The sequence below is a fragment of the Geotrypetes seraphini genome, chromosome 3 (genome assembly GCF_902459505.1).
Source record: "Geotrypetes seraphini chromosome 3, aGeoSer1.1, whole genome shotgun sequence".
Classification (NCBI taxonomy): domain Eukaryota; kingdom Metazoa; phylum Chordata; class Amphibia; order Gymnophiona; family Dermophiidae; genus Geotrypetes; species Geotrypetes seraphini.
The window spans coordinates 25250529-25273152 of NC_047086.1; the positions used below are offsets into that span (position 1 = coordinate 25250529).

Sequence of the window (22624 nt, forward strand, 5' to 3'; positions counted from 1 at the left end):
AGCAAGTTGTAAGCTGACCTGTCTCCTATAGCGAACCCATGCTTTGGGGCGTGTGCATGCCGACTTCCCTTCTCTTCCTCCCGGGACGTGACTTCCGGTTTCGGAGGGAAGAGAAGGGAAGCCGGCATGCACATGTTAGAGCCCCAGAGCATGGGTTCAAGTCGCTTGCTGGCGTTAAAAACTAAAAAAAAAAAAAGTCGGGCTCCTGTGATTCAGGCTGTGCCGAGTCAGTCCGGTAAATCTCCAAGCGGGTGAAAAGGTTTTTTTTAATGTTTAAATGATTTTTATTATTCCAGCAGTAAGAAGCAAATACAAACAGTAGTACCATTCAGGAAATAACATTTTCAACAATATAATCAGTTCCCCTCCCAAATCCCCCCCCCTCCCCAAGAATCCATGGCCAGTCCAACAGCTGAGAGTGGGAATAAAATCTTAAAGATTCAAAAGTCTACTGCAAGCACGCGGTGTGAGGTCCCACACCTGACAAAATTTGCGACCCGGGCCAAGAGTCAAGTCTCCTACCATGCGTCTCTCCAGTGTTGCGTACACTGTCATTAGGGATCTCCATTGTGCATATGACGGGGGATCACGGGAGAGCCATTTGGTGAGGATGGCTTTTTTTCCCATCAAAAGGGCTCTGGAGATAAATGCTGACATTCCCCTGGGTTTGGACGAGGCTATATTATAAAATCCAAATAACGCCCTCGGTTGCGGAAGCCATCGCCTTCCCCAAAGCGATGTGGTATATAGGCCAAGATGTCTCCAAAACTGTTGGATTGCGGGGCAGGCCCAAAACATGTGACTCAAAGATGCGTGAGCCTGATTGCATTTCGGGCAAGAATGCGACGCAGTAATCCCCATCCGGGCTGCACGTTCCGGTGAAATGTAAAGTCTAAGAACAATTTTCAATTGCATTTCCCAGTGAGTAATATTGGGTGAAACCTTCTGAATGTTCTTCAGGACCCGTTGTAACTGTTGAGCAGTCAACTGGCAATGCAAATCCTCAGCCCACGCTGTCGCTAATATATCCAGATTCGTACTTGGTTGGCAATCCCAGATCCCCACAATATGAAATCGTAGAGGAATCCTCTGTTGGGCTGAAAGGCTGAAGAGTTCCGAAAGCGCCTCCCTGCAGACTTCAGTAAGGGCAGCCACTGGGAGGGACTGAACATAGTGACGGATCTGGTAATAGGCGAAGAGATCATTAGCTTGTAGGTCAAAAGTTCGTTGCAGCTCAGCAAATGTGACCAGGCTCCCCTCCTCCGAGAACAGGTGAAAAAGATATTGTAGACCTTGTGCTTGCCACCTAAGAAAGGTGGCATTTTGCATGCCCGGCTGGAGAAGGTTTTTTTTAAAATGTTGAGCAGAAGGCGGCAGCAGCAGCAGGATTGCGATCGAGATTACAGCTGGGCGATCATCTAAATTAGCTGGGCAGAGGCCCTGGGGAGAACACTGGGTATAGCCCCAAGCTCCTGTGAAGCAAATGTAGGCTGGCTGATAGGTACCACCAGGGATTAGTCTGTCAGCTGCAGACCAAAGTCTGTGTGATCTGAATACAAGCAGAGCTGAATAATCGCTCCAAGCACCAGAAACCCCAAAAAAGGGATGAAAAAACACACCAAATAAGAACATAAGAACATAAGAAGTTGCCTCCGCTGAGGCAGACCAGAGGTCCATCTTGCCCAGCGGTCCGCTCCCGCGGCGGCCCATCAGGCCCACTGCCTGAACAGTGGTCTCTGACTAATTTTATAATTTACCTCTAATCCTGTCCTTATAACCTTACCTCTACTCCTACCTGTACCCCTCAATCCCTTTGTCCTCCAGGTACCTGTCCAGACCCTCTTTGAAGCCCTGTAGCGTACTTCTGCCTATCACATCCTCTGGCAGCGCGTTCCATGTATCCACCACCCTCTGGGTGAAAAAGAACTTCCTGGCGTTTGTTCTGAACCTTTCCCCTTTCAATTTCTCTGAGTGCCCCCTTGTACTTGTGGTTCCCCTTAGTTTGAAAAATCTGTCCCTGTCCACTTTTTCTATGCCCTTCATGATCTTGAAGGTTTCTATCATGTCTCCCCTGAGTCTTCGCTTTTCCAGGGAGAAAAGCCCCAGCTTTTTCAATCTGTCAGTATATGAGAGGTCCCCCATACCCTTTATCAGCTTAGTTGCTCTTCTCTGGACTCTCTCAAGTATCTCCATGTCTTTTTTGAGGTACGGCGACCAGTACTGGACACAGTACTCCAGGTGCGGGCGCACCATTGCACGATACAGTGGCAGGATGACTTCCTTCGTCCTGGTCATGATACCTTTCTTAATGATACCCAACATTTTATTCGCTTTCCTTGAGGCTGTGGCGCACTGCGCCGACGCCTTCAATGTTGTGTCCACCATCACTCCCAGGTCTCTTTCAAGGTTGCTCACCCCTAGCGGTGATCCCCCCATCTTGTAAGTGAACATCGGGTTCCTTTTTCCAACATGCATGACCTTGTATTTCCTTATGTTGAAGCTCATTTGCCACTTTTTGGCCCACTCTTCCAGCGTTGTCAGATCTTTTTGGAGGTCTTTGCAGTCCTCCATGATTTTGACCCTGCTGTATAGTTTAGTGTCATCCGCAAATTTAATATCCTCACATTTTGTTCCCGCCTCCAGGTCGTTAATAAATATATTGAACAGCAGCGGTCCCAGCACCGACCCCTGTGGAACTCCGCTCGTGACCCATTGCCAATCTGAATAATGGCCCTTTACTCCAACCCTCTGTTTCCTGCCCGCCAGCCAGTTTTTGATCCATCGGTGGACCTCCCCTTGCACCCCGTGGTTCCATAACTTCCTCAGCAGTCTTTCGTGTGGTACCTTGTCGAAGGCTTTTTGGAAGTCAAGGTAAATGATGTCTATGGATTCCCCTCTATCCACCTGGCTGTTTACCCCCTCAAAGAAGTATAATAAGTTCGTGAGGCATGACCTGCCCTTGCAGAAGCCATGCTGGCTCGACTTTAGCTGCCCATTTTTTTCGATGTGTTCCCAGATGCTGTCTTTAATCAGCGCTTCCATCATCTTTCCCGGTACCGAGGTCAAGCTCACCGGCCTGTAGTTTCCTGGGTCCCCCCTTGAGCCTTTCTTGAAGATGGGCGTGATATTTGCTATTTTCCAGTCCTCTGGAATCTCTCCAGTTTTTAGGGATAGGTTGCATATTTGTCGAAGTGGCTCAGCTATTTCGTTCCTTAGTTCCTTGAGTACCCTTGGGTGAATGCCGTCCAGTCCTGGCGATTTGTCACACTTTAGCCTGTCTATCTGCCTGAGGACATCTATCTTGCTCACCTCTAGTTGGACCAGATTATCATCCTGATCTCCTTTTCCGATCTCCTCGGGTTCCGGAATGTTGTTTGTGTCCTCCATTGTGAAAACTGACGTGAAGAACCCATTTAACCTGTCCGCTATCTCCTTTTCCTCTTTTACAACTCCCTTTCTGTCTCCATCATCCAAGGGTCCTACTTCCTCCCTAGCTGGTTGCTTCCCCTTGACATACCTGAAGAATGATTTGAAGTTTGTTGCTTCCCCTGCCAGTCTTTCTTCATATTCTCTTTTTGCTTTCCTAACCACTCGGTGACACTCCTTTTGGTGTCTTTTATGCTCCTTTTGGTTGTCTTCTGTTTGGTCCTTTTTCCATTTTTTGAATGATGCCTTCTTATCGCTTATCGCCTTTTTCACTGCATTTGTTATCCACACTGGGTTTTTTGTTCTATTTTTCTTGCACCCTTTCCTGAACTTGGGGACGCACAGGTTCTGTGCTTCGTGCACCGTGCCCTTGAGTAGAGTCCAGGCTTTTTCTACGGACTCTATCTTCCTTGCGGTATCGATGAGTTTCTTTCCCACCAGTTTCCTCATGGCATCATAATTCCCTTTTTTGAAGTTGAGTGCTGTCGTTGTGGTTCTTATCCCAGGACAAGCAGGCAGGTATTCTCACTAGTGGGTGATGTCATCCGACAGAGCCCCGATACGGACATCTTGCAAGCATGTCTTGCTTGAAGAAACTCAGAAGTTTCGAGATGCCCGCACCGCGCATGCGCCAGTGCCTTCCCGCCCGATGTACCGGGCGTGTCTCCTCAGTTCTTTTCTTTCCGCGGAGCTGAGAAGTTTCTCTTCATTCTGCGCTGACTGAATTTCAGTTTTTTGCCTTCTTTAACCCGCGTTTTTGTTTATTTCTTTGAATTTCTTTCACTTTTAATTTATTTTTCTAAAAAAAAAAAAAAAAAAGTTAAAATTATTTCTTCCGGCGGTTCGGCCGGGCCGGCCTCGTGGCTGCGGCCTAGCGCCTTCGACCTTGCAGCGTCGATTTTCCGGCCTATGTCCCGACCAATCACCGGTTTTAAAAAGTGCAGCAAGTACCAGCATGCGATTTCGTTGACGGACCCGCATCGACGCTGCCTTCAGTGTCTTGGTCCGGAACACGTTCCGAAATCGTGCCGGCCTTGTTCCACGCTCACTGCGCGCTCGTTTAAATGGCGCTGCTTGCTCTGGGAGTCGATGTTCAAGATGGAGACTGCCAAGGACATATCTGCTTCTACGTCTGTTGAGGTTTCGCCGGTCCGCTCGAAACCTGCATCGACGACTCCTGCATCGAGCATCGTGAAGCCAGCATCGTTTGCACCGGCTTCAGCATCGAGTTCAGCATCGGCGCCTGCCTCCGTCTCCTCGGTTCAGGTACCGCCTTCTGCTGTCCCTCCCGTGGTCATCAAAGTGCCTAAAGCTAGCAAGCAGAAGCACTTGGCCACGAAGGAACGCGAAGACCGTGCAGGAGGACCCCCTTTCGGTGCGGATCCCTCCATATCGGCTTCGCTTCGATCCCTGCTAGAAGCTCAGTTTGTCGAGCTTATGCAGACTATGGGACCCCGGCTTATCGCCAACATTCAGGGTGACGTTCCGGCCCCGGTTCCAGGGGGCGGTCCGCCCCCTCCCCCTCGTCGTTCGATCTCCCTGCTCGACGAGGGGGATCGGCGGAGGGCGGTGGAATCCTCCAAGAGGGCTTCCCTTCCTGATATGCCGCCTTTGGAGCCCATCACACCTCCACGACAACAGGGTACTAGATCGGCCCCTGATAATCGGAGTCCTGGGCATACTGCATCGCAGGAGGAGTTCTTCCGCACTCCATACCAGACTTGGGTGGCGCTGCGTGAGTCCGCATCTTTGCCACCTCTGCGATCCACTGCATCTAGTCCTATCCATTCCTTTGAGTCTTCAAAGGATCGATCGATGCATAGAAGATCTCGTTCCCCGTCCCGTCACCGGGAGGGGCATCGATCTCGGCACTCTTCTCGACACTCCTCACGTCATTCGGAGGTGTCTCCGCAAAAGAAGATGCAGCGTTTGGGATACTCCTCGTCGGATTTATCCCAGCCGGAGGGACCAGAGTATGAGGAACCATCTACCTCCTATTCTCCATGCCGCTCCCAGCTCTCCCTGGAACCGGAGGCTTCTACTTCTTCTAGTCCGTCTCGCCGGCCGGCCTTGGCGGACCAACTGTCTTTTTCATCCTTTCTCCGACAGATGGCAGATGACTTGGATGTGACTCTGGACACTGGGTCTCGATATTCTAAAGAGTATCTGGACACCATGCATTTGCCTCATCCTCCGGCAGAGACACTTCGGCTTCCTCTGCATAAACTGCTGGACCAGACTTTCATGTGTTGTTTTGAGACACCGTATTCCATACCTGCAGTTCCTAGTAAGCTGGATGCTCGATACCGCATCGTTCACCACAAGGGGTTTGAGGGAGCTCAACTTTCTCATCAGTCCCTTCTGGTCGAGTCTTCTCTCAAGCGTTCTCACCCTTCCCAAGTCTATGCTTCCGTGCCTCCGGGCAGGGAGGGGAGAACGATGGACAAGTTTGGTAGACGTATCTATCAAAACTCGATGATGGCGACTCGAGTGCTCAATTACAATTTTTTCTTCTCTTCATATTTGGATTTCTTCTTGCCGGTGCTCCGCAAGTTCATCCCTTTCATCGATGCTCAGGCTCGTTTCCAGTTTGAAGAGGTGGTGGCGACCCTGTCCCAGTTGCGGCTGCAGCTGATGCAATCCTCCTACGATGCCTTTGAGCTCTCGGCACGTGCTGCGGCCTGTTCGGTCGCCATGCGTCGCCTGGCCTGGCTTCGTACCATTGATATGGATCCGAACCTCCAAGACAGACTTGCTAATGTGCCTTGTGCGGGAGCGGATCTGTTCGATGAGTCTATCGAGACTGTTACTAAAAAACTTTCGGACCATGAGAAGTCTTTTCAGTCTATTCTGCGACCTAAGCCGAAGCCTCAGCAGTCTCGTCCCTCTAGACCGCCTCAAATCTACCAGCGGCGTTATCAACCGAGGCAGACTCCTCCTGCGAGACAGCCTGCGAAGAGACAGCCTCCCCAGAAGACTCAGCAGAAGCCTCAGATGCCGGCTGCACCCAAGGCTACTCAGCCTTTTTGACTCTCTTCCAGGGAGCATAACCGACGTTCTGTCTTCCCCTGTTTTTCCCATAGGGGGTCGACTCCATCATTTTTATCATCGATGGGAGTCAATCACCACAGACCTTTGGGTCCTTACCATCGTAAGAGAGGGATACTCTCTTCATTTCCAACGGGTCCCCCCGGACCACCCTCCAAGAGAGTATCCTTCCAACTTAACGCAGACCGCTCTTCTCCTCCAGGAGGCTCAGGCTTTGCTTCGGCTTCGGGCCGTCGAGCCGGTTCCGTTGGATCAGCAAAACCAAGGGTTTTACTCCCGGTATTTCCTGGTCCCGAAGAAGACGGGCGATCTGCGGCCCATTTTGGACCTTCGAGTCCTCAACAAGTTTTTGGTCAAGGAGCGGTTCCGTATGCTGACCCTTGCCTCTCTCTATCCCCTCCTCGAGCAGAACGATTGGTTATGCTCTCTGGACCTCAAGGAGGCCTACACTCACATTCCGATTCATCCGGCCTCCCGCAAGTTCCTCAGATTTCGGGTGGGACATCTACATCTGCAGTATCGAGTGCTTCCATTCGGCCTTTCCTCGTCGCCCAGAGTCTTCACGAAGTGTCTGGTGGTGGTGGCCGCTGCACTCCGGAACATGGGTCTCCAGGTGTTTCCGTACCTCGACGACTGGCTCATCAAGGCACCGTCGGCTCCAGGGGTCATTTCGGCGACCTTGACTACAATTTGTTTCCTGCAGAACTTGGGCTTCGAGATCAACTTTCCCAAGTCACATCTTCAGCCCACCATGTCTCTCCCCTTTATCGGGGCGGTCCTGGATACCATCCAACTTCGGGCATTCCTTCCTCCTCAACGCATGGATGCTCTTCTTCTACTCTGCCACTCGGTGTTTTCTCGCCAATCCATCTCAGCGAGACACATGATGGTCCTCTTGGGTCACATGGCATCCACAGTTCATGTAACGCCTTTTGCCAGACTACATCTCAGAATTCCTCAATGGACCTTGGCATCTCAGTGGACTCAGGTGTCCGATCCGTTGTCCCGCCACATTGTGGTCACTCCTGCTCTACGGCAGTCTCTTCGCTGGTGGATGACCTCTTCGAATCTATCCAGAGGTTTGCTTTTTCACTCTCCTCCCCACCAGAAAGTTCTCACGACCGATTCATCGAACTATGCATGGGGAGCTAATCTGGATGGTCTTCGCACTCAGGGGTTCTGGACCAGTGCGGAACGACTCCATCAAATCAATCTTCTGGAGCTCAGAGCCATCTTCAATGCTCTCCAAGCTTTTCAACATCTGCTTCACGACATGGTGGTCCTTATTCGCACCGACAATCAGGTCGCCATGTATTATGTCAACAAACAAGGGGGCACGGGCTCGGCCCCTCTTTGCCAGGAAGCTCTTCGAGTCTGGGATTGGGCGGTCCGCCACAACACCTTCCTCAGAGCTGTCTACATTCAGGGGAAGGACAACGTCTTGGCAGACAAATTGAGTCGTCTTCTCCAGCCTCACGAATGGACGCTCCACTCCGACCCTCTTCATCGAGTCTTTGCACAGTGGGGGATGCCTCAGATAGACCTCTTTGCAGCCCCCCACAACTTCAAACTGCCTCAGTTTTGCTCCAGGATCTACACTCCTCATCGCCTCAAGGCAGACGCTTTTCTACTGGATTGGGGGAATCGCTTCCTATATGCGTTTCCTCCTTTTCCTCTCATTCAAAATACTCTAGTCAAGTTGAGATCAGACCATGCCACCATGATTCTGATTGCTCCTCGGTGGCCCAGCAACCTTGGTTCTCCCTTCTACTTCAACTCAGCAGCAGGGAGCCAGTACTTCTTCCAGTGTTTCCTTCACTACTCACTCAACATCAGGGTTCACTACTTCATCCCAATCTGCAGTCCCTCCACCTGACAGCTTGGTTCCTTTCAACATAACTCCTCACCAGTTTTCTCAAGCAGTGAGGGAGGTCTTGGAGGCTTCCAGGAAGCCTGCTACTCGACAATGCTACTCCCAAAAATGGACTAGATTCTCCTCCTGGTGTATTTCCAATGCCACGGAACCTCAGCGAGCTTCCCTTTCTTCTGTATTGGACTATCTTCTACACCTGTCTCAGTCTGGTCTCAAATCTACCTCCATACGAGTCCACCTGAGTGCTATTGCGGCTTTCCATCAGCCTCTACAGGGGAAAACTTTGTCTGCTCATCCTGTGGTTTCCAGATTTATGAAAGGTCTTTTTCATGTCAACCATCCTATCAAACCTCCTCCTGTGGTTTGGGATCTCAATGTTGTCCTGTCTCATCTCATGAAGCCTCCGTTTGAACCTCTCAACAAGGCTCCACTTAAGTATCTCACCTGGAAGGTGGTTTTTCTGGTGGCCCTCACGTCTGTTCGCCAGGTCAGTGAGCTTCAGGCCCTAGTGGCGGATCCACCGTTCACTGTATTTCATCATGACAAGGTGGTTCTTCGTACTCATCCGAAATTCCTGCCTAAAGTGGTCCCTGAATTTCACATCAACCAATCCATCGTGCTTCCAGTGTTCTTTCCAAAGCCTCATTCTCATCCTGGGGAAGCTGCTTTGCACACTCTGGACTGTAAACGTGCTTTAGCTTTCTACTTGGATCGCACAAAGCCTCACAGAACTGCTCCTCAACTTTTCGTCTCCTTTGATCCAAACAAGTTGGGACGACCTGTATCGAAGCGCACCATCTCTAACTGGATGGCGGCTTGTATCTCTTCCTGCTATGCCCAGGCTGGATTATCCCTTCCCTGTAAGGTCACAGCCCATAAGGTCAGAGCAATGGCAGCCTCTGTAGCTTTCCTCAGATCGACACCGATTGAGGAGATTTGTAAGGCTGCCACTTGGTCCTCGGTTCATACATTCACCTCTCATTATTGTCTGGATACTTTCTCCAGACGGGATGGACAGTTTGGCCAAACAGTGTTACAAAATTTGTTCTCTTAAATTGCCAACTCTCCCACCATCCCATTGGGGTTAGCTTGGAGGTCACCCACTAGTGAGAATACCTGCCTGCTTGTCCTGGGATAAAGCAATGTTACTTACCGTAACAGTTGTTATCCAGGGACAGCAGGCAGCTATTCTCACGTCCCACCCACCTCCCCTGGGTTGGCTTCTCAGGCTAGCTACCTGAACTGAGGAGACACGCCCGGTACATCGGGCGGGAAGGCACTGGCGCATGCGCGGTGCGGGCATCTCGAAACTTCTGAGTTTCTTCAAGCAAGACATGCTTGCAAGATGTCCGTATCGGGGCTCTGTCGGATGACATCACCCACTAGTGAGAATAGCTGCCTGCTGTCCCTGGATAACAACTGTTACGGTAAGTAACATTGCTTTTTCACCTTTGAAGGTCCAATTTCTAGCCTGTACTGGATCGTGTTGTGATCGCTGTTTCCTAGTGGGGCTAGTACCGCCACTTCCTTAGCGGGTCCCCTAGTCCGTTGAAGATTAGGTCAAGAGTGGCATCTCCCCGTGTTGGTTCCGTGACCAGGTGTTCCATGAAACAGTCCCTCGTGATCTCCATGAATTTGGTCTCCCTCATACAGTGTGAGTGCCCGATGCTCCAGTCTATTCCCGGGTAGTTGAAGTCCCCCATCACCACCACACTTCCGCTTTGGCATAACTGCCTCAGTTTGGCCTCCAGGTCCTGGTCGATGTTTTCCGATTGTCCAAGTGGGCGATAGTACAGACCCAATTTTATATCTGTTCCTGCTCCTCCTGGTAGTTTAACCCATAATGATTCCAAGTCGTCCGCTCTTACTGTTGTTTCCATCCTGGTTGAAGGTATGGAATCTTTTATATATAGCGCTATTCCTCCACCCTTTTTGTGTGACCTATCTCTCCTGTAGAGTTTGAACCCTGGTAAGGCCACATCCCATTTATTTTCATCAGTCCACCACGTTTCTGTGACTCCGGTTATGTCTAGGCCCTTTTTGCAGGCTAATACTTCCAGCTCTCCCATTTTAGCCCCTAGGCTCCTAGCGTTAGTGTACAAGCAATGTAAGTCCCGGTTGTTCGCCTTTCTTGCTGGTTTTCCTCGTGGTTTGGCACTCCTGGCGTCTCCCTCGTAAGATGCTAGTCCCCAAGCCTCGTCTCGGTCATCCTCCTCCTGTGGTGTATCTGTTTCGTCCTCAGCCTGTTTCCCCATTTTTGGTTGTTCCTCTGGGATCTGTTGTTCTCTTTTAGTCCTGCTTACCAATGACATTTGTGCCCTAGACTCCTGCGATCTATCCTTAGGTCCTTTTTCAATAAATTTCAGCTCAGTCCTGAGCCCTCCTTTACAGTGCCCTTGTTCAATGTCCTTGGCCCTGGTCCTCTGCATTGCGTCCTTAGGTCCTTTTCCCAAAAAGTCCCACTCAGCCCCGATCCCATTTTTACAATGTCCTTGCTCAATGCCCCTGGCCCTAGGCCCTTGTATTGCTTCCTTAGGTCCTTTTTCCAAAAATTTCCACTCAGTTCCATGCCCTCTTTTACAATGTCCTTGCTCAGTATCCTTATTTGATACAATTGTCCGATGTGTCAGATTGACTGTCGGCTTTCCCCTCTTCTTTAGTTTAAAGCCAAGTCTATGATGCTCTGGACGTTGCGTGCCAGCATCCTCGTCCCAGTCGTGCTCAGGTGCAGTCCATCTCTCCTGTAGAGTTTGTTCTTTCCCAAGAAAGTTGACCAGTTCCGAACAAAAAGGAAACCCTCATCCTCGCACCATCTCCTGAGCCAACCGTTTATTTCTTGTAGTTCACTCTGCCTCCATGTGTCCGCTCTCGGTACAGGCAGGATCTCTGAGAAGGCTATCTTGCATCCCCTCAGTTTCAGTTTTCTCCCCAGGATCCTGAACTGATCAGTTAGTGCAGTCCTGTTGTAGTCCCTCCTGCTGATGTCGTTGGTTCCAACATGGATTACTACAGCTGTCTCCTCTGTCTCGGCCCCTTCCAGGATCCTTTCAATTCTGTTGATGATGTCCTTTGTTCTTGCCCCGGGGAGACATGTCACTAGTCGGTCCTCTCTCCCTCCTGCTATGTGACTGTCCACTCCTCTCAGGATCGAGTCTCCTACTACGATAGCAGATCTCCCCTTCCTCAACTGTCTCTCCGGTCTCAGGTCTGTGTCAGTGGCGCAGTCACCTAGTCCTTCCTCTGTGTTCTGTTGGGTCTTCTCCTCATCTGCCTGTCCAGTTTCCCCACAAGGCCCTACTTCCATGGTGTCTGGTGGAATTTGTCGTCCGACTGTTGAATCTGTCCTGATGAGCTGGTCGTCCTGTGCCTCCACCATCCTGCAAGCCTCCTCGATGAACTTCTCGAGCTCTCTAACTTGTTACGTGATGTGGTCCTCTCTGGTGGTGTCTTCAGTTTCCCAGCACTGCTTCTCTATGGTGCATAGTCCCTCCAGTTCCTGTACTCGAATCTGCAGTCTCCCGACCTCCTTCTTCAGGCTATCCAGTTCCTGACATCGACTGCATATGTATGCCCGCCTCCCGGAGGGGAGGTAGTCATACATATGACATTCGATGCAGTAAACTGGGTAGCTCCGCAGGGTTCCTGTAGCCTCCATTTCTTTCTCCTTTCTCCTTGCTCCTATGGTCCCTCGGTGGTTGAGAGTGGTTTCCGGCGTGCAGCTAGCTGAAAGAGTAGAGAGAGAGAGAGAAGAATGAGAAGCTGAAAGAGTAGAGAGAGAGAGAGGAATGAGAAGCTGAAAGAGTAGTGAGAGAGAATGAGAAGAGAAGAAAAGTACTTTATTTTTTTTTTTTTTAAGTTAAAGTTTGGTTTTTCAGAAATTGGGTTTGCTGCTGGGCTGCCTGGGCTCCTTCTCAAGGCTCCTTCGCAAAGGCGCTCTCGTTAAGGCGAGCGCCGAACGGCTGGGCGCCGTTGGCTCCCTTCCTCTTAAAGGGGAGCCCGGGCCGATGCGACCTGTGACGCGTGGGGGTGGGCGGAGCTAGCTCTCGCCGCGACCCCGATCTGCCTGCCTGATGTTTCCCTCTACTTAAATGTGGAGAGCAGAACAAACACACTCCTGCTGGCATGCATGCAAAATGGAAATGCAGGTGGAGCTAAGATGTCTAGTGAAGTACAGCTGAGGCACAAAGAAAAAAATCCAGAGTAGATTATTTCTGCAGATGGCACTTGGCCATGGGGACACTACCCATCTGTCTCTAAAATGTCTCATCTATTGCATTGGAATAAGTAATACTTATGTACTATATAAACATAAACTTGAAATGAAAAGAGTGTACAATACTGTGATCTTCCACATATTTAGATAATTGCAACCCACCAAGGGATTCTGTTACTTTAGTGAAAAAAGGAACATTTTCTATAGGCCTTAAATTAATAGCCACAAAATTCATATTAACAAGAAAATAGTACATATCTTCAACACAACAATGTCTAAAAGGATGCTGATATCAATCTATATACATCCACTATATCTTTATTTATTTATTCAGTTTCATATACCATTAGAGCCTGATGCAATATAAAGTTTTTACCCAAAGTTGCATCAGGCACTGAAGATGAAATATACTTTGCCGACTGATAGATCTTTGCGGTCTTGATTGCTGTGTTTTGCAATATCTGTTTGGTAGTTATGCCCCAGGTTATTGACTGTAGTAGATATGTTTAAATTGCTATTTAGACAATTGTACTAAGGAGGTCCTTTTACTAAGGTGTGCTAACAGATTTAGTTCACGCTAAAGAATTTGTGTTTTAAGTGCCATGCAGCCCATAGTTATATATAGGGTTGCATGGAATTTATCACACACTAAGGTCCAGAATCTGAATGCGTGATTATTGCACTCGCACTTTCCTTGGACGTTTACACTTATTGGGACTTGGATGCACATAAACCTTTGAACTTAAGTACTTTTCAGATGGTTAAGGATGGATAGATATTCTACATGCTTTTGGATAATGGCAGCACAGCGTGAATTTCATCTTGATTGCTTTCTGAGCTAAGTGACTATTTATTTATTTGTTTGAATATAGAACTATTTAGGCTGTTGAATATTATGACATTTGATGAAGCACTTCTGTTCCTTCCGCTGAATTGTCTTTCTCCTTTCTATTGTTTTTATTCTGCGTGATAATTTATTTAACATGTGTTTATATTAAATGATATGAGTACATTTGATTAGTGGATTATTTTTTGTTGAATTCTCTAGTCTGTAACATGGACGTCAGTTAGAGGGTTTACTTTAGGCGCCCTTAGGCCCGATTCTATAAAGGACGCCCGTCGGCTTCTGAGACCGGGTGTCTTATACAGAATTCAGGCCTAAATCTGTTAGTATACCTTAGTAAAAGGTTCTTTTAAGATTGATATCTTTAAATTCATACTGTGTTGAGGTTTGTTTGGTTTTTTTTTAATCTAGAGCCTTATGAGTGAAAGAGGTTTGATGAAGCCAATCACAAAGTGTGAGAACAGCACACAAACTGACACTCACTTCATGGAATCAAATATTGTGAAGTCGTACGAGTGGAATGAATGGGAACTCAGGAGAAAAGCCCAAAAATTGGTCTGTATGGAGGATATTGTGTATTGTTCCACAAGTATTTTTCACCACTGCCCACCAGCCCCATGCCCATTTCTCCTTCTATCACCCCTCTGCAGCACCATGCCACATCTCTCCCTCCATCACTATGTCCAACATTTCTCCCCTTCAATCGGTCCAAATTTCCTTTCTTCCTTTCCCTCTCACTCACACACTCATGCCCAACAATTCTCCCTTTCTATTCCCTCCCTCCTGTCCCAAGTAAGTGCCCCCTTCCTTTCTTCTGTGTCGCGTTCGTGCCCCCTTCCCGCCTTCCAACCATTGTCCATGAATTGTACCCCTCCAATGTCCCAATGTGCTCCTTCTCCCTCCCCCCAACTCCTTTCTCCTCTTACTTGTTCGAACTGCACTGCTCCTTCTGCCTTCGGTGGCTTGTTGTACAGCAGGCAGTGATTTACACGCTGCACGTGGCTGACCCAAAAGCCTTACCTCCGACGTCAGCGAGAAGGGATCTGGGTCAGCTACATGCAGCGTGTAAATCGCTGCCTGCTGTGCGTCCCCTGAACAAGCCGCTGAAGGCAGAATGGGTGAGGAGGTAACTGTGAACCTCTCCCCCCCCCTCACCGGAAGGCTTTCCTCTGACGTCAGAGGGAAGCCCTGTGGGTAGGATTTGGGAGGGAGGAGCAGGCAACCCTGGCAGCGGGTGGGGCGGGAAGCAAGGAGGGGTCCCCGGTGGTGGTTGCGGCTTTGACAGGCGGGAAGGGAATATCCTCTGTGGCGGTCAGGCCACGTACCCCCAACAAGCGGCCTGCATACCCCTAAGGGTACATGTACAGCGTGTTGAGAAACACAGTTTTAGGACATGGTGTAATATTTACAGTGCATTTTTTAACACATCAGATTGTTGCTCTTAGAGCCCTGGGAGTTAGGAATGTTGATATGGTAAGGTTCCAACTCTTTGTTGTACAAGTTTATGCAAAGGTGTTTTAAGAACATAAGACTAGCCATACTAGGTCAGACCAATGGTCCATCTAGTCCACTTTCCTGTTTCCAGTAGTTGCCAATCCAGGTTACAAGTATCTAGCAAAAACCCAAATAGTAGCAACAGTCTATGCTACTGACACTAGGCAAGTAGTAGCTTTCTCCATGTCTGTCTCAATTACAGACTATGGACCTTTCCTCCAGAAACTTGTCCAAATCTTTCTTAAATGCAGCTACGCATACCGCTGTTATACATCCACTGGCAACAAGTCCAGAGTTTAACTATTCTTTGATTGAAAAAAATATTTCCTCCTATTAATTTTAAAAGTATTTACATGTAACGGTTTGGTTTGATATAACGGCTAAAGTGGAGAGCTGACTCGAGGCGATGAGGAGAATATATCCTGGAGCAGAACTGAAGCAGTTTGTGGTTGTGGGGAGACGCAAAGAGATCTATCTGAGGAGTGCCCCACTGAGAAAAAATGTGATGGAGAGGTGAGGAATTGAGTGTCCATTCGTGGCGCAGGACCTGCTTACATAGGAAAGTTGGTCCTCAACCTGGCAGCTAGGCTTCAATACATAGTAACATAGTAGATGATGGCAGATAAAGACCCGAATGGTCCATCCAGTCTGCCCAACCTGATTCAATTTAAATTTTTTTTTAATAATTTTTCTTCTTAGCTACTTCTGGGCAAGAATCCAAAGCTTTAACCGGTACTGTGCTTGGGTTCCAACTGCCGAAATCTCTGTTAAGACTTACTCCAGCCCATCTACACCCTCCCAGCCATTGAAGTCCTCCCCTGCCCATCCTCCACCAAACGGCCATACACAGACACAGACCGTGCAAGTCTGCCCAGTAACTGGCCTAGTTCAATATTTAATATTATTTTCTGATTCTAAATCTTCTGTGTTCATCCCACGCTTCTTTGAACTCAGTCACAGTTTTACTCTCCACCACCTCTCTCGGGAGCGCATTCCAGGCATCCACTACCCTCTCCGTAAAGTAGAATTTCCTAACATTGCCCCTGAATCTACCACCCCTCAACCTCAAATTATGTCCTCTGGTTTTACCATTTTCCTTTCTCTGGAAAAGATTTTGTTCTATGTTAATACCCTTCAAGTATTTGAACGTCTGAATCATATCTCCCCTGTCTCTCCTTTCCTCTAGGGTATACATATTCAGGGCTTCCAGTCTCTCCTCATAAGTCTTCTGGCGCAAGCCTCCTATCATTTTCGTCGCCCTCCTCTGGACCGCCTCAAGTCTTCTTACGTCTTTCACCAGATACGGTCTCCAAAACTGAACACAATACTCCAAGTGGGGCCTCACCAATGACCTGTACAGGGGCATCAACACCTTCTTCCTTCTACTGACTACGCCTCTCTTTATACAGCCCAGCATCCTTCTGGCAGCAGCCACAGCCTTGTCACACTGTTTTTTCGCCTTTAGATCTTCGGACACTATAACCCCAAGGTCCCTCTCCCCGTCCGTGCATATCAGCTTCTCTCCTCCCAGCATATACGGTTCCTTCCTATTATTAATCCCCAAATGCATTACTCTGCATTGAATTTTAGTTGCCAGGCATTAGACCATTCCTCTAACTTTTGCAGATCATTTTTCATATTTTCCACTCCCTCTTCGGTGTCTACTCTGTTACAAATCTTGGTATCATCTGCAAAAAGGCACACTTTTCCTTCTAACCCTTCAGCAATGTCACTCACATACATATTGAACAGGATTGGCCCCAGCACGGAACCCTGAGGGACTCCACTAGTCACCTTTCCTTCCTTCGAGCGACTTCCATTAACCACCACCCTCTGGCGTCTGTCCGACAGCCAGTTTCTGACCCAGTTCACCACTTTGGGTCCTAACTTCAGCCCTTCAAGTTTGTTCAACAGCCTCCTATGAGGAACTGTATCAAAGGCTTTGCTGAAATCCAAGTAAATTACATCTAGCATATGTCCTCGATCCAGCTCTCTGGTCACCCAATCAAAAAATTCAATCAGGTTCGTTTGGCACGATTTACCTTTTGTAAAGCCATGTTGCCTCGGATCCTGTAACCCATTAGATTCAAGGAAGTACACTATCCTTTCTTTCAGCAGCACTTCCATTATTTTTCCAACAACTGAAGTGAGGCTCACCAGCCTGTAGTTTCCTGCTTCATCCCTGTGACCACTTTTATGAATAGGGACCACATCCGCTCTCCTCCAATCCCCAGGAATTACTCCCGTCTCCAGAGATTTGTTGAACAAGTCTTTAATAGGACTCGCCAGAACCTCTCTGATCTCCCTTAGTATCCTGGGATGGATCCCGTCTGGTCCCATCGCTTTGTCCATCTTCAGTTTTTCAAGTTGCTCATAAACACCCTCCTCCGTGAACGGCGCAGAATCTACTCCATTTTCTCTTGTAACTTTACCAGACAATCTCGGTCCTTCTCCAGGATTTTCTTCTGTGAAAACAGAACAGAAGTATTTGTTTAGCACATTTGCTTTCTCCTCATCACTCTCCACATATTTGTTCCAGCATCTTTTAGCCTAGCAATTCCATTTTTTATCTTCCTCCTTTCACTAATATATCTGAAAAAATTTTTATCTCCCTTTTTTACATTTTTAGCCATTTGTTCTTCCGCCTGTGCCTTCGCCAAACGTACCTCTCTCTTGGCTTCTTTCAGTTTCACCCTGTAGTCCTTTCTGCTCTCCTCTTCTTGGGTTTTTTTATATTTCTTGAACGCCAACTCTTTCGCCTTTATTTTCTCAGCCACTAGGTTGGAGAACCATATCGGCTTCCTTTTTCTCTTGTTTTTATTGATTTTCTTCACATAAAGGTCCGTAGCCATTTTTATTGCTCCTTTCAGCTTAGACCACTGTCTTTCCACTTCTCTTATGTCCTCCCATCCTAACAGCTCTTTCTTCAAGTACTTTCCCATTGCATTAAAGTCCGTACGTTTGAAATCTAGGACTTTAAGTATCGTGCGGCCGCTCTCCACTTTAGCCGTTATATCAAACCAAACCGTTTGATGATCGCTACTTCCCAGGTGAGCACCCACTCGAACATTAGAGATACTCTCTCCATTTGTGAGGACCAGATCCAATATCGCTTTTTCCCTTGTGGGTTCCGTCACCATTTGTCTGAGCAGAGCCTCTTGAAAGGCATCCACAATCTCCCTACTTCTTTCCAATTCCGCAGACGGAACATTCCAGTCCGCATCCGGCAGGTTGAAATCTCCCAACAGCAGAACCTCCTCTTTCCTTCCAAACTTATGGATATCCACAATCAGATCCTTATCAATTTGCTGCAATTGAGTCGGAGGTCTGTAGACTACACCCACGTAGATAGAAGTTCCATCTTCTCTTTTCAGAGCAATCCATATCGCTTCTTCCTCTCCCCAGGTCCCTTGCATTTCGGTCGCTTGGATATTGATCTTTACATAGAGAGCTACTCCTCCACCTTTATGACCATCTCTGTCCTTCCTAAAAAGATTATATCCCGGTATGTCTGCATCCCATCCATGTGATTCACTGAACCATGTCTCTATGATAGCAACAATATCTAGATCTGCCTCTAACATCAGGGCTTGCAGATCATGAACTTTGTTGCTTAGACTGTGAGCATTTGTGGTCATCGCTTTCCAGTTATTTTTCAGCGATAATCTCCTTTTTCATATGGATTTTTGTGTCGATTCACTTTCCGTTGCAATACTAAGAAATGAGTTGCTGATATTGCTTATGTTGCAGCCTTTACTACTATCACATCTTTTCTTTTGCCGGGGGTGGTCTCTATAATTGTCCTTCGTACATACACCACCCCCACCTTCTAGTTTAAATGTCTAGAAAAATATTGTCTAAATTTCTCTGCAAGGTTTCTTTTTCCTGCTGTAGTAATATGTAGCCCATCAGTGCAATATAGCTTCTTGTCCTTCCATGTATTTCCCCATCCTCCTATGTACCTGAAGCCTTCTTGATGACACCAGGCTCTGAGCCATCTATTAAAGTCCTCTGTGTTTTTCACTCTTTGCTCTCCCTTTCCATATGCAGGCAGTATTTCAGAAAAAGCTAAAGTCTTTACAAAAGGTTTCACGCCCTCACCAAGCTCCCGAAAAGCTTTCTGTGCTGCAAGTGTGGAGTTGTTGGCCAGGTCATTTGTTCCCAGATGGATAACAACATCAGTGTTAAAATCCTTAGTTTCTTCCTTAATTATAGTCAGTATTTGCCTGGAACTCCTGGTAGCTGAGGATCCTGGAAGACATTTCACTATTTTGGTCTTCTCGCCCTGCATTCCAAGGTTAATGCCTCTGATGATGGAATCCCCCAACAGTAATAGTTTTCTGTTTTTGGCTTTTTTATTTGTACTTAGGGTGCGCTTGTTCTCTTGAGTTACCTTCATTGGTTCCAGTCCCACCTCCCTTCTGTTTTCTTGAGTATCGCAGTGCACTAGTGGAGCGAAGGAATTCTGTAGAGGTAATATTAGTGAAGGTGGATGTTTCTGTGTTACATGTTGCAGTCTTCCTGAGCCTACTGTGACCCATTTATTCCTGGGCTGTTTTATTCTTTGAGGTGGAGGTGGTAAGTTGGTATGATTTTGTGGAGTGATGGAAGCTGCTTTAATTGTATTCAATTCCTGTTTAAGTTTGCAGAGCTCCTCCTTAATACTGGCAAGTTGAAGACAGATGGGGCAAGCCTTAAGCCTCCAAATAGTATGTCTTGGAATTAAAGCACCGCAGTGATTGCATAGAATAAAGGTCATCTTGATTGGTTGTGAAGTCCTGATTATATGGGTCTCTATATATGAATAGTGGCCCCTGGGGTTGGTGGGACTATAAGTCTTACCCTTATTCCTATGAAGGGAAAGGGAAAGAGGAAATAAGATTTAACAGAGGAAAGAGAAGAGTTTATTTTTTTGTGCTTTTTTTTTTTTTTTTAGTAAGAAACAGGGATGAGAAGAGAAATTAAGCAGATATAATGCTGAAAACCAGTGAAAAGAGCAGAATATGAAATGCAGAGCAACTTATCTTATTGAATGAAGTTCCAGGGCAGCCTTGTTCACAGCAATGTCCCAAAGATGAGAAATGTAAGAAATGTAAGAAATGCTAAGAAATGTAAGGTCATGCACCTCGGAAGCAGAAATCCATGCAGGACGTACTTTTTGAACGGAGAAACTTTAACTAGGACTTCAGCAGAACGAGATTTAGGAGTAATCATCAGTGCAGACATGAAAACTGCCAATCAAGTGGAGAAGGCTTCATCTAAGGCAAGGCAGATATTGGGTTGTATCAATAGAAGTTTCGTCAGCCGAAAGCCTGAAGTCATAATGCCATTGTACAGGGCCATGGTGAGACCTCATCTGGAGTACCTTGTGCAATTCTGGAGGCCACATTACAGTAAAGATTTGCGCAGAATTGAATCGGTTCAGCGGACGGCCACCAGGATGATCTCGGGGCTCAAGGGTCTCTCGTACGAAGAGAGACTGAACAAATTACAGCTCTACACTCTCGAGGAACGTAGGGAGAGGGGAGACATGATCGAAACATTTAAGTACCTCACGGGACGTGTCGAAGTGGAAGATGATATTTTCTTTCTCAAGGGACCCTCGGCCACAAGAGGGCACCCGCTCAAACTCAGGGGCGGAAAATTTCATGGCGACACCAGAAAGTATTTCTTCACAGAGAGAGTGGTTGATCATTGGAACAAGCTTCCAGTGCAGGTGATCGAGGCAGACAGCGTGCCAGACTTTAAGAATAAATGGGATACCCATGTGGGATCCCTAAGAGGGTCAAGATAAGGAAATTGGGTCATTAGCACTGAATCCCTCCTAGTTTCCCTAATTTCAAAGGTACAACAACTACACTCACGTAACAAATTCGCTGTCCTACTACAATTCGATCTTTCCGCTGCTTTTGATGTCGTCCATCACGACATACTACTTTACCAACTTTCCGAGATTGGAATCGACTCCACCGTCCTAATGTGGTTCTCAAACTTCTTACGCTCCCGTTCCTACACCGTCAACACAAATGGCACCATGTCCACTCCTTGGACTCCATCTTGCGGTGTCCCTCAAGGATCACCCCTTTCCCCTATTCTCTTTAACATCTACATGTCCTCCCTGAAACTCTTTCAACTATCCCCCCTGGAAACAATCTACACTTATGCAGATGACATCCTTGTCCTCCTTGAGACTGACCAGAACCTCACCAACCTCCACGAAAACATTACAGCTTGCATAATGAGACTCCGTGCCTGGTCCCTCTCGGTACAGATGAAACTAAATGAATCTAAAACAAAACTACTCTGGCTCGGCCCAAAATTCGAACACCTGCCCACACTTTTCACACTACCCACAGGCGATACACTACAGCTCGAGTTCTCATGCAAGGTCCTTGGTATCACTATCGATTCCTCTCTCTCCCTCAATGACCACCTCAACTCCTTGGCAAAATCATGCTTTTTCAGCCTTCACATGCTGAGGAAAGCTAGATCCTACTTCAGCCAACAACACTTTGCCATCCTTGTCCAATCCATCATCCTCTCCAAACTAGATTACTGCAACGCCATCTACTTAAATCTATCAAAAAAAAGTATTCTAAGACTCCAGCTAATCCAGAATACTGCAGCCAAACTGATCTTCTCAAAACGCAAGTCTGACCATGCCTCCCCACTCCTTGCCAAACTTCATTGGCTCCCAATAATCTCCAGAATCCATTTCAAATGTTCCTGCCTGGCTTTCAAGATCATTCACGGAATCCTGCCTCCTCTTATCCCACTGTCTTTCAACTCCTCCAGTCCCGACTCCTCCAGAACTGCCCAAAGGCTTAAACTAGCCTTCCCCTCTCCACGCGGCATCCACTATTCAGGCAAACTGGGAAAATCCCTTCTCTTCAAAATCACAGGTCTTTGGAACGACCTCACCACCCCGCTGCGGAACCTGAGCTCCCTTCAGTTATTCCGCAAACAACTGAAAACCTGGCTTTTCAGCAAATTGTAGCTCTATCCTTCCCCCCTTTCTCTCCCCCCTTCTACACATAAGTTCATGTAATCCTTTTTCTTCTTCTCTACCCACTATTTTAAGTTCTTGTAAACTTTGTCGAGCTCCATTCTCATGGAGATGATGCGGTATATAAACTTAAGGTTTAGATTAGATTAGATTAGATTAGGGCATAGACAGGGGGTGGGTAAGCAGAGTGGGCATACTTGATGGGCTGTAGCCCTTTTCTGCTGTCATCTTCTATGTTTCTATGAGGTTGTAGAAAACGGCTTAATTTGTCCGCCAGCCATTTTTTTCTCTCCTTGAATGTAGACTGCTTTCATGAAGGAGTTGTGATGGATTGCTCAATTCCACACCTTTTGAGCTTCCTGACAAAGAGGGAGAGATCCTGTTCCTCCCTGCTTGTTGACTTAGTACATGGCTACTTGGTTGTCTGTCCGAATGAGGACTACCTGGTCATGAAGAAGATGCTGGAAAGCTTTGAGAGTATTGAAGATCACTCTGAGTTCCAACAGATTGATGTGACACTGACGATCCGTGCTGGACCAGTGGCCTTGAGTACGGAGACCGTCAAGATGAGCCCCCCAAGTGTAGGTCGAGGAATCTGTCATGAGGATCTTCTGATGGGGGGGGGCATCTGAAACAGTAAACTTCTGGAGAGATTGGAAGAGAGCATCCACCAGTGGAGAGACTGTCTCAATGGAGTGACTGTAATGTGTTGAGAGAGTG

At 47.5% G+C, this 22624-nt stretch overlaps 1 protein-coding gene across 5 annotated transcripts in view; it reads left to right on the forward strand.

Annotated features, from left to right (window-relative positions):
* CFAP206 (cilia and flagella associated protein 206) overlaps positions 1 to 22624 on the forward strand; it is a 145009-nt gene that overhangs the window by 117931 nt on the left and 4454 nt on the right. For 4 of the 5 annotated variants that reach the window (XM_033937176.1, XM_033937177.1, XM_033937175.1 and 1 more), the window contains one exon: positions 13816 to 13959. The exons of the other annotated variant lie outside the window; for it this stretch is intronic. In XM_033937176.1, the coding sequence (XP_033793067.1) occupies positions 13816 to 13959 (144 nt within the window). The remainder of the gene's footprint in view (positions 1 to 13815; positions 13960 to 22624) is intronic. 5 annotated transcript variants of the gene reach the window in all.